At 38.3% G+C, this 12,626-nt stretch overlaps 1 protein-coding gene across 1 annotated transcript in view; it reads left to right on the top strand.

The window, feature by feature from the left end:
- Positions 1–649: 649 nt before the first annotated feature.
- The window catches only part of ANGPT1 (angiopoietin 1), a 169,739-nt gene continuing 157,762 nt past the window's right edge, over positions 650–12,626 (top strand). The window contains exon 1 of the mRNA XM_063327400.1: positions 650–1,381. Coding sequence (XP_063183470.1) covers positions 1,085–1,381 — 297 coding nt within the window. The 5' untranslated portion in view covers positions 650–1,084. The remainder of the gene's footprint in view (positions 1,382–12,626) is intronic.

Genomic DNA, 12,626 nt, shown 5'->3' with positions numbered 1-12,626 from the left:
CCCCGATAAAGTTTCTACATATAATGAGAGGTGCCTGTATAGCCCATACAGACTTGCAAATTGGAAGAAGTATTTTGCATGTGATAGCTATGCACTAGCACAGAAGACAATCTGGAACAATTCAGCCGCCGTCCCTCACTGTTTTATAATTAGTTACCTTAGTTTAGACGCCAAACACAGAAAATTATTATCCTTCTGAACTGCCGTTTCCCATTACTATTTGGCAACCTTAATTTCATTATATGCCGCAAAAAAACTCGCTGCAAACTCTGCTGAAGAAACTGTCTTAGAAAGTAGCTGAAGCATGTGAGGGTTAAACGTAACTTTTTTCCCATAAGTCTCATTCGCCCGACTTAGAATTCTTTAATAGATACTGAGCAGCGCAGAACTGAAAGTATTTTTAATTTCAGTGCTTTGTATATTTACAGAGGGATTACAACAAACTTCTACACTTTATCTACATTTTAATAGGTCAGTGTGAACATATGAAGCGTATTAAGGTGGACTGCCTCACTTATTAAACTTATGTGAATTCGTCAACCAGCCCTCAGCAGTTGTATGCAATAGGGGCTGGAAAGCCATGCATGATTGAGGTCATGCATCCAGCCAGTTTGTAAGATGATCCCTCTGTACCGAGCCATCAGCCATCCTCAGCATAGGGGCGCACTCATACACGCATTCCTGTCAAGTCATCTTGTGAAAGGCTGCTTGCTTCCAGCTTGGCTTGAAAGTGCAACCTTAATAAAACTCACTGAAGTCTGAGAGAAAATAGCAGTTCTGCAGCAGATAGTGTAGGGGAAAGAGACTGGGATATGCATATGCAGCTGACTAAAGCAGACTACATGCTGGACTGTAACAGAGAGGAAACAATAAATCTTAACTACTATGCAATAAATATTCCCAATTTTAACTAAGGAAGCTATCCTCATAGTGAAATTAAAAAAAAATAAGTTTATCCAAGCTTGATTACTAAAGTGCGCTTCTCCAGTCCTTTTTGCAAAGACTTTAAGGGAAATTAAGAACAAATTTAAAGACAGAGGAAGAAAAAGTTTTTCTTAACGTGGGAAAGGAAAGTAGTAATAACATGTCAATTTTCCTTTCCTTTGCTTTCCTGGCAGCAATTCTTGCTCACATAGGCTGTAATAACCAGCGTCGGGGTCCAGAAGCCAGTGGGAGAAGATTTAACCGGATTCAGCATGGGCAGTGCACCTATACTTTCATTCTGCCAGAACAGGACGGGAACTGTCGTGAAAGCACGACAGACCAGTACAACACAAATGCTCTTCAGAGAGATGCTCCTCACGTGGAACAGGATTTCTCTTCCCAGAAACTGCAACATCTGGAACATGTGATGGAAAATTACACTCAGTGGCTGCAAAAAGTAAGTGTTTCTTTTTTTCATTTCTCACTAAATGGATTTTTTTGGTGATGCTTATGCTGTTCAAAGTTTTCATTAGTTTCTGTGAGAACTGAGGTAATGAGGATCGATCTAGTTTTTGGCTGTGTAGGGGAGAAATGTTTCAGCCAGAGCGCACCCTTCTTAGAGGCATTGCTCTTGGGAGCAGAATTTTCTTCACTTACTGAAAGATGCAACTTCTGAAAGCTTTTTCTCAAGAGACCACAGATATTTGTGAGCCAGAGAACACGAAAATCCTCCAGAGACTCTAATGACAGAACATACTAAGTATTCCTGTAAACTCTGCTTATAGTTCACAGCTTCAGATCAGATGCCATGCAGGATACCTGCTACTCTGACAGCAAAAGGGAGCGTTTAAAACAATCTGCATTTAAAGTCACCAGGTTAAGAATATCACTGTTCCTTCATAAGTAGATCCTGTAACACTATTCTACCCAGCTAATTGCTGGAAAGAAAGAAGAAAGTATATAGGCTTTCACACTCCTTAAACATCCCAGTAAAACTTTTTAACTGTATAGATTACACTGGACTTGAAACAGCCTGTTTTAATTTGTGGGTGTATATGTGCATTCTTTCATAGAGAGGGAAAAACGGGTTTGAAGGTGTTGCAGTAACTTAGCAGAAGTAATTATTTTTAAGAATTTGTGCAATAGCTCTAAACTTCTAATGAGCTTTTCAGTATTTTATGTATGAGCTGAAGTTTGGGCCTGAAAAGACTTAAATATGCGAGTAATTTCACTCATATGAGCAGTCTCATTCACCTTAACAGGATTACTCACTTGCGTAAAATTACATACCTTGCAGGATCTTGCCCATGCCTTGGTAATGAAAATGCCCTGGGGTAGCTGAGCAGTAAAAATAAATAAACAAACAGTCTTTTTATATAGTTATTTGTAACATTTCCATTCTCACACTGGCATTTTGACCTGGCAAAACTTAGAAAATTGAGCAATCGGGTGTTGCAACTAGTCATGTAAGATGGCACAAGAAAACTGCTGTATGTACCCATTTGATAGATACATGACTTAACTCCAACAGAAGTTCATACTAAGAATGAATATCAAGAAAAATTGAGTGAAGTCTCTACTAGGTGAGTTAAAACTTCATAATAGCACAGTTATGTTACCTATCTCATTTCCAAGTTTTGCTTCATCCAGACAGTATGCAAGACAGAAATATGTTAAAAAGCATACACAGCCATCCCCATCCCCCTAACCCTATTAAAATCTTTAGAGAGGATTTCCTGATCTCTTGGTAAATTAATTGTACTCTTTGCATATCTGGCTCCAATAAGAGAGAAAAGACTCTGTCCAGTAAACATGTGACTATAAAACAAAATATAACCAAGCATTTCTTTTTTAGATTGCTTTCCTCATTTTTTAATATCTTGGTCTGCTTTGGGGAATGTCAGGCTGGAAATGAGGGGATGTCTTTTGTAGAGGAAAGCATTTCTTAAGAAATTATTTTACTGTACCTTGGGAGGCTGAGGCAAGAACTAAAAAGGGGAAAGTTGTTTTCTGTGTCTATGCACACATGATTTCAACTTGAGCAAATTGCCTGCTGAATCATGCTTATAAGACTTGACTTATTCTGTGTTTGTCCACTAGAGACTGAACTAAGATCACTGTTTCACTGTGAACTGAACGTGAAGAAATATGAGTCTCTGGAGTGTGAATGTCTGGGTTAGGGTTAGTCCTCTCACACTTTGGAGGGAAGTGATTAAGCAGGTAGGAAGCCCAATGAAAGACGTTTATATTTGAGGACTGTTTTCTTCTACGGTGATTGTAAAACTGGCTATGGGCAAAACCATCCCCCTCCTTCTTTCCTTCCCAGCCCCCAACCCTCTGCTCCCAGGGGCTTACATAAAACTGGGATTGTGCACGTATCCCCATGTGTCAGTTTTCCCTGGAATGAAAAGACCCGTTTCTCTGTGTGATGGAGTATGGCTCACTCTGAACAAACGAGGCTGATGCAGGTCCATTATAGCATCTCTGAATACTGGGTTTGCTTTGTTGCTGTTGGCATTACAAAGGATCTCAGCCATAACTCATTTCCTTTCAAAACAAGCATAATGCTTAAGTGTAATGAATATATTATGTAGATATCTCACATCTCAGTTTTATGCTCTGCATTTATTCCCCCCCCTAGATTTTTAATACCAGATATAATTGCTTCTACACTAAACAGCATTTTACAATGCACCTGCTGTGAATGAAGTAAAGAATAATTAATGGCTATAGAATCATAGGTCTATGACTGGAAGTGAATAGTTATAATAAGAAATAATGTTTAAGAATTTGAAATATATTCTGACTTACACGAAGGAAATATGTTTATTACTCCAGGTAATATATATAACTTTTATTAAAATTGTACATAGGCAATGTTTGGCAGGGTGAATTGTTCTTTCAGCACAAATGCTAACCTGTAATATCGAGAGAGTATTTATTAAGGAAGTTTCTAAGAATCACGGTTTGCTTAACTCTGTAGTACTTTAATTTAAAAACGTTTTTCCTTGAATTCTAAACTAGCAGATTTCTAGAAGCAAAACAATTATTCTTTTTTTTTAAAAAAAAGGATGATATTTTTATGCTTAAAATCAAAAGTGCTTCTTTGATGACCCGCGAGCTTGATTGTAGATAAAAATGCGCTTGCTTGGGGAGCCAATTACAGGCAATTAAATCCCAGCCTTGTCCATTAGCATTTGCATATCTATAGTCGGCGTAACTGGGATTGGTTGGCAAACCAGAGGCACGGCAAAACGCTCTGCGCAGAAACTACTGTGAAGAAGATGACTTGGTAAACATTTTTAGCGATTTTCCTAGAACTGTTTATTTTAATACCGGATAACTTTCCCCATTGTTTAAGCTTGGGTTTCATTTCTGCAATATGTTTATACTAATAGCTCAAAACAAACAGTTCATCACATTTTCTTTCTTGCAGTAACTGACTGGCACACGTGATACTGTTTGGTATTTAATTGCAGTGTCTGAGTATTGCCAAAGAGGAGTTACATGAAATGTTATCATCATGTCTTGCTTGGGACCTTTCTTTTAGTCAGCTTGCTGAACTTACGGTACCGATGGACTCAGAATACATTCAGGATGGCTGTATAGATGAGTGTTTCATATATTTATCCCTCAGTCCAACTAGTAGTAATAATTGTTATTACAGTAATAAATGAGTTTTCCATGATGCACTCTTTCTTTTGTTCTGATCATTACCTAAGCAGAATACCATAAAAGTTTAACATGAATGTTTAAAAACAGTATACCACAAGAAGCTAACAGAGACGTAAAAGTTTGAGTTGCAAGTGAACCACAATTATTCTGGTCAGCCAGTGTCCAAACTTAGATTATTTTTTTTTCCTTTCCTCTGCAAATATTGATGGCACCACTACACTTAAACCAAATAAAGAAGCTTCAACTCATTTCCTTTTCCCTTCAAAGTGTCTGTACCGTCACCAACTATAACAGAAGTATAAAATGATGAGCTGGATTCAGTCATTAAAGAAAGAAATCATGATCAGTTTTTCTGGGGTATCTGTAGACATTTGATAGCTTACTTTAAAGTTTATTCTTACCATGGTTTTGATAATTTATGTGTCTATGGCATTCCTTGCACTCTCTGCATTGACTTCTTTGTTTTGCAGAAGTAATAGCGCAAGTTCTCACTTGTGTTTTAAACATGTAAGGAATCTAGGTTTTGAGGGGCACCAGCCATTGTATAGTAGAAAGCAGCTTTCAGAAAGACTGGTGTCTGTCACTCTCCGCTGTAGCTCCATTGCAAGTCTGCCCTTCTCTGCTGTCTTTGCCAGCAGGGCCTACCACTGCAATTAAACAGCAATGATATGCTTCTATGTGTGGAGTGGCTGGATTTTCCCTTGGATTTTATGAGGTTTGCTGAAGATGGGAAAACTCCTCACATGTCACTTCTGCTTTGAAGCTGTGTGAATGGGTGACCAAGCTTGCCTGGAAGAGGACAGATCTAAAGAGTCATAATATCCCATAAGGCAAATTTATAGTAATATAAAGATGAAGGTGGCCATAGAGTGTGTAAAATTTTGTCACATTAAGAAACTAATTTTCCCTAGCTGAACTATTACAAGAAATGGTAAAAATTCCACTTTATTTATGATTATGTCTCACTGGGCATTTTATAATGTAACATGTGACCTTAAGGTCCACATAGTATTTGTACGGTAAGTGTAAGTAGGAGATCCATGACGAACTTCTGTTAATTTTCACAAATAAAAGCAGGTCATTAGATTTGGAATCTGCCATTCTGCTTGTATAAGCATTACTCACAGGGTTGTGTAAGGAATGGCTTTCCGGTAAACCTTTCATTTTTCAAGGTGCACCAGAGATGAAAGGAAACAGTAAGAAAGCTTCATCCAAAACTGGCAGCTAGCCTCCTGTTTGGCATCCAGCTTGAACCTGGAAATCTTGTGTAGACCCAGAGGCTGTTTACTGTTCTAGGTGCTCCTTTTTGCTTTGGAGTCAATGAATTTTCACGTCCAAAGCAAAGCCTTATGCTAGTGACATTCAACGTGCAGTTCCCACAAACAGGCTGTGAAACAAATGATGGGCTTGAAATTAGGGGGCTTACTTATATGCTATGTACTAGTCAATGGGTAAGTATATATAAAAGCCAAATCTAAGAAGCAAAATTAACTTCATAGAAACAAACTGGTTCTAAGAAAATTCACATTTGAGTGTAAAACAAAAACTCCTTATTTACCTCCAAAAAATTTCTTGGATAATAATATGCCTTCATTCCAAAGCTTTATTAATAAAGTTGCTGAAGTCCTTGGGATATTCTGAGGTACCCACAAGAAGGAGGCAAGACTTCAAATGTGGAAACTCCTGAAAGCTCTACATTATTGGGGGATAACCTATTTGGCAATCTCTTTTTTAAGAAGCAGAAGAATCAGAGAAGTAGACTGAAGGGCAGTCTCACATATTGCCACATTTGGTAGCAAATGGCTTAAAAAAATATTTCCCATGCTTGGACAGAAGGCTTTATCATAATGTGCAGTAGAACCTGAATGTGTTTATTTTCAGTGATGACAGCTGTAATTAGGAACTTTCTGGTAACAATAAAATATTACATTTATTAGTCATCAGAACTGTCCGACCAACATCCCCAGTGGGAGATCTCATTTGGAGCACTGAGAACTTTCCTAAATGAAACTGATATAAAGTAAGTGGCGTGTCATTTCGAGGGTGCTGAGAACTCGTCGTTCCCATTCCCTTCTGTGGTTTGGAAGCAATCTCTACTTCACGGTGCTGGGTGCCTTGGAAAAAAGAAAGATAGCCCATGTGGGAAAAGTATAGAGCTGGGTATTTTAGGCCTGCATCATCCCACCCAAACTTCTGGCCAAAACCCAGAGATACCCAAGATAGGTTTTTCTTTGCTGTGGGGAGATCTCTCAGTGCTGTGCCAAGAGACAGTAGCAAGCCCAGAGGAAGAGCCAGCCATCTGAACTGTCCTGTGGAAGTCCCTGCTTCTCTTTATTGGCTCCAGGGAAATCCTGAGCGGCTCTCTTCCTGATTTAAATGCCTCAGTTAAGTGGGATGGATTTAAGCTTTACTTCTGTCTATGGCTGTAGCATAGACTTCCCTTGTGACTGCAAGGAAATCGTAAACTTTAAGTATTCCTGTTTCCCTTTTCTAACACAGATATAGTACTACTACTCAATTTCACAAGGCTGTTGGGAGGCTTAATGTGTTATTTTTTGTGTTGTTTTTGGAGTCTTTCTGGTGGGAGGTATTTTGTGCTATTAACAGTTTGCAGAAAATGATGTGAGATTAAAAAAATCTTTTGGAAGGAAATTAGTTTTAAAATGAGTAACTAAAATAATTTATAAAAAATAAGTAGATAAATAGAATGAATAGGAATCTATAATGCCAAGTATATTTTGCAGGTTGCAGTGGAGCAAATGGATTATATGTGTCCTGCTAACAGTGAGAATGGGCCTCATTCTTGCAGTGTTCTTAAAACACCTTCAGCAGCTGCTGCTCCAACCTGTATTCTTCTAAATTGAATAGCATTGTAGCTTAGTCTTGTACGGATTCTCAGGAAAACCAGTGAGGAATGGCTAGTTTTTCAGAGCTATCATTACCAGACGTTTTGTATAAACCTGTCTTTATCAAAACTGAGCTCACTTGTGTGATTTATTGCAAGCATACCCTGAAAGGTGAAGACACTTAACTACCTGCTTCTATTCATCTTAATTTACAGTTCAGCTTAGTTCAGTCCCTCTTCTCTGTATTTGCAATAAGATGCAAACAAGGAAGAGCTGGTTAATGAGGACCTTCTAGAACCAGTATCATGGTTTTAGCTGTGCTGAGAACCTCATCTTCAGCACCAGCAGCTCAAGCGTCTTGAATAAACAGCCCTGGTGTTAAAGTCTTCCCAGTAGCGTAAGGGTCTCCTCTCTCGTTAAAGGGTTGAAGTTTGATCAGGAAAAGGAAATTGAAATAGTTTCATATTTCATAGGAAGGGTTCTTTTTCTTATGAAACAAGCTGTACTTTAACTCTAGGTTATTCTTGTGTAACCACATGTGCATATTTTAGACAGTGTTATGAAAGACCAGGGTGGTAAATATTCACTCAGAAGGGTAACATAGAAACGCCATAAATTGTTGCACATTTGCACTACATTCTCATTGATGTTCCTGCACAAACTTCAGGATTCACTTTACATTACCTTAGTTAGGAATCAAGTTAATCTAAAGCAGTGTAAGTCACTCCTAAACTGGGATAAGTCCACCCAGGGACTTGCACCAGTTTAATTATCCCTATTCAAAACTGATGCAAGTCAAACTGGTGCAACTGCCTTGTCTAAACAAGACCTAACAGTGGGGCTACGCTCAGCATTGAACAAACGTAGGGGTACAGACAGTCAAAGCAAGACAGGTATAGGATCAGCTGGAAAGATGCTCAAGTTGCACTATTCTACATTTCTACAATGGTTTGCTGTCAGAATTAAAACAAACCAACCAAACCAAAAAGAATGGATGAAGATAATTTTATAATCCCTCAGAGGAAGTCATATAGAAAATCAGTATTCTAGGCCATCGAGTTACATGATTGAAAGAAATTTCTTATACTCCCTTGACTAGCTTGTAGGAGCAGAAGTGAAAAAAAGAAAAAAAGAAAAAAATAATCCAGTAAGAAAAGGATAACAGTTAGAGAATTATGCTAGTTTTTGGTGGAACAGGTGTGGTTTTAGCAAAGGTAGTTTAATGGTCTCCTACAGGGTAGTACATGGTCAGTCACATCATCTGTGTTACTATTCCCGTCTTAAAAAAGAGAGAAATAGGCTGAAAGTGCAGATATGATCTTGTGGTTGGAAAATTGGGGTTGAAGACCCATAAGTAAAAATTGGCTGATCAAAAATTCTGTAAGGACTCTGCAGAATTCCTTTCGCTTGGACACCTTGCCCTGCTGTGTGTGCGTGCACATGCATTTAGATTGTTGGAGTGTTTGGTGTTAAGGTACATGGAAATCTGCTTCTAAGTGTTGTGTCTTAAATCCATTCTTATGTTTTATACCTACTTACCTGCAGTCAATCTGCTGTTCTCCTGGAATTGACCTGTTGGGTCGAAAAAGCTAGAAGACCTGGTAACAAGATGAAACCTTGTGTATTGTACATGCATTAATTCTGTGTGAACGAGTCCCCATACTGTGTTGACAATAAATTATAAGCATGCCTTTTCTTTTGTCCTTTCGAGAATGTGTATGAAGCAAGAATTTTCATATATCCTGGAAAAAATATTGGACCTTTGTACTCTTCATCCCAAATATGTTTCTGTCCTTACATGTGCATAAGTTGCAAGACAAACCTGATCGTGAATTGTCCATGCATGGCATCTTCTTCTTTATTAGGACTTGGCATAACTATATCATTATAATTTTTCACCAAGTCTTTTGGGAATTTTTATTTGTTGGAGTAAAATCTTGCCATTTGTCATGTTTTGTCTAGTTGTCTTGTTGCAAATAATGTACCAGGTGTTCCTTCTGCAATAGGAATGTATGGGAACAAACAAAATCCACTTGTTTCAGTTAGCAGAATTCCCTTCTGACTCTGTTCTGCCCGAGGACCTGGGTCCTGGCATTCTTTCTCCTCCCGCTGTACCAAGCAGGCAAATAGGCTTGAGAGATTACCCTGGAGATAGGACAAACTCTGAGCATCCCTGCCAGAAAATTAAGTCAAGACTAGAGAACTGTGGGAGAAAACTGGCAGTATGAGCAGACGACCTTAGAAGGTAATTTGTCTCATTTTGACAGCACGGCTTCTTTCATACTAGAGCATAGATGATCAGATTGGTGCTAATCAATTTTGAGTCTAAAAACTATTTCTGCTGCAGGCTGATGTACCATTTATAGACTAACCCTGCCTTTTTTCCCATTTAAACTTCCTTCAGAAGCTTTCTGTGTGCAAGACCATTTTCTTGAAAGATACTATCCATGTTATGAAACTTCTGTCCTGGGAATAACATTGTTTAGGAGGCCATGCTCTTTAGTTTCCTCATCTGTGATCCACACCAGCCTAAACCTGCAGAGGGAACTTGCAGGGCTTCAAAGAGAAAAGCACTGGTGTCATTTGAGTGCTTCTGCCCCCTATTTTAAATGTTACAACAAACTTCCAGTCATTATCAAAGGCTCTCCAGCCTTCAGAGTGAGGTTTTTACTTCCTGACTGTAGGTGAAAAAAATCTGATTGTCAATATGTAAATTTACTATTTTGAGATATATTTTAATATTTGACCTTTAATGCACTTCAAATCCACAGAACACATTTTAAATACCCACAAAAATCCAAGGAGCAGTCCTAGTACAATCTCTAGAGATGCTTTTACATTTATCTTCGGGGTTGTGGTAGAGTTGCCTGCCCTTTGGATCATATTATTTATGAATGTTTTAAAGTTGTCAGCCTATGCTTATAAAACTTTATTTTTCTTTCTGAATCTCTTGTCTGCAAATATGGTCTTGCACACTGGAGATTTAGGAAAAAATAATGTAGTTGTTGTTAAATTATGATTTTGTAATTTTTTTCCTAAGCATTATATTGAATGAATTTTCAGTTTGGATTAAACGACCTATTGCTCTATATAAATGTGCTGATTTTCACTTTCGCATAGCTTTAGCAATAATTATCTTCTGGGAGTTTTAGTTCTCATGCAGAAGTCTTGCAGGAAAGAAAACTGTATTAAATAAATTTCTTTTTTAAAACTCTCCCCTCAGTTCAGTGTGTAGGTAACAGTGAGGGTGAATAATAGGATCAGTTACATACCTTTCTGTTCTGTCTTCTGAGACGCATGTTTGTGTCTCAAGAAGGCAAGGATCTTCAGACAATTAACTCCCTATCACTGCCAGAGCACTAGTTCTCCTAAAAAACCTAATGTTTTCTGTGGAAAACCTGTGTAGAAATGACTTCATATTTCTGAAATTTCACACAAACACTTTATATACAACCTGGTTCTCTGAATTCTCCTCCAACACTGAAGGACTCAATGAAGACTGCTACAGTCTTTGAAAATTGGGCATTCATATGTAGATAAAAGTAGCTGAAATGAGGATTTAGAATCACTGCCATTATCATTTAAGTATTAAGTATATTTATTTGTGTCATAGTTAAATATTTACCCTCTACATTCTTAATTCATCAGGAAATTCCTGTGGCCTTCTAGGCCACATCAGCAAGTCAACACAGTAACGGGCAGCCCCTAAACCATGATGCCTTTGGTGCTGTGCCTGGAATTTTGAGGATCTGCTTAGAGGGAAAATTGCTCAAAGAGATGACCTAATCTCTTCCTGAATGAACTATTCCCCTTTGTTACTTGGCTAAAACTTCATACTTCACTCTGTGTGTGACTTACCATAGTAGAGATAAATGGTCAAGGGCCACCTATCTTTCCTGCGTCACTTCTATCCTGTTAATGGGAAAGGCCATCAATGCTCTGCTAGAAAGTTTTTCTGTGTTACTATTTTTGTGCAGAGGAGATATGGACTGCAAAATTCTTTATCACTTTAGCCTGTTAACTACGGAGGCGATGATTAAGGTTGTTTCTCTTCACATTTTTCTTGAATGATCCAGTTTGATCTCTTGGCTTTTCCAAGAATTCTGGCTGATGCAATAAATATCCTTTTGTATATTCCTCTGACATTGTTTACCTCCGTGACATCGTACAGCTCAACCATTATGGCCTTTGCCTTCACGTCAGTTGTTAAAGAATTATTTGTACCTGTTACAATAACAGAGTTTTATGCAGGGAAGCATAAGCAAGACAATTGTATTTGCAGAGGGACACAAGGCAAAAGGGTTATTAAAGGTGAAGGATGAATGAATTCAATGAATTCAATAATGATTCGTAAAAGATAAATTTTTATAGTTTGATCTGCTTGATGAGCCTTTGTGCCAGTCACTGTACAAATATATAATACCTGGTTCTGTCTGCAACTAGGAAGTATCCCGTTGGTGAGTGGTTTCAAATCCTCGTTAGCTGAGTTTTGCTGCCTTTGTTTCACACTCCACTGACTTCCCTGAAACCAGGGTATTAGTTGAGTTTCTGCATCGCGCCTCGCTGGCAAAATGCCTGCACCTCATTGCGTGTTTACATACACTGCTCTAAAGACACAATGTAATGCTTCAATAAACTATGTGAAATATCTGTGATGAGTTTGGGGGTTGGGTAAACTGTAAATGCAATAGGAATATACGTAGCTTTTTCAAGTGTCTTTTTATGATTTTGAATTCCATAAAATAGTGCTGGGACAGGTAACTCCCAAGGAAACTGAAGATGAGTTTGTAACTGCAGAGGGTTGCCTCTTGGAAAGGGTCATCTCAGAGAAAGTGTGAGGGACCTGGAGAAAGATTGGAAAGGCTAAATATAAGGTGGGAGGTGGGGGTGGTGCTTCAGAGCAAGAAGTCTGTCTATTTGAGGTTGATAGAGGATTTTCATTAAAAGTCTGACAGGAAGGGTGAAGGTTGCTGTTGTAATCCATAAATTTGTGTGCTGCCCAAGGTATCAACATGTCACTAAAGCACACACAAGAAGATAACTTGTCCTGCAGTGACAGAGAAGTCTGAAAAATTACTCTGGTGTACAGCACTGTGTTCAGTAACATGCCCTGAAACAATGTAGTTGTAAACTATTACTGGCTGTGTGGCCCTATAAAGACCGTAATACTATGTATTTCAG

This window comes from Chroicocephalus ridibundus, chromosome 2 (genome assembly GCF_963924245.1).
Source record: "Chroicocephalus ridibundus chromosome 2, bChrRid1.1, whole genome shotgun sequence".
Lineage (NCBI taxonomy): Eukaryota > Metazoa > Chordata > Aves > Charadriiformes > Laridae > Chroicocephalus > Chroicocephalus ridibundus.
The sequence above is the reverse complement of the archived record's forward strand: the minus strand, read 5'-3'. Positions and strand labels throughout refer to the sequence as shown.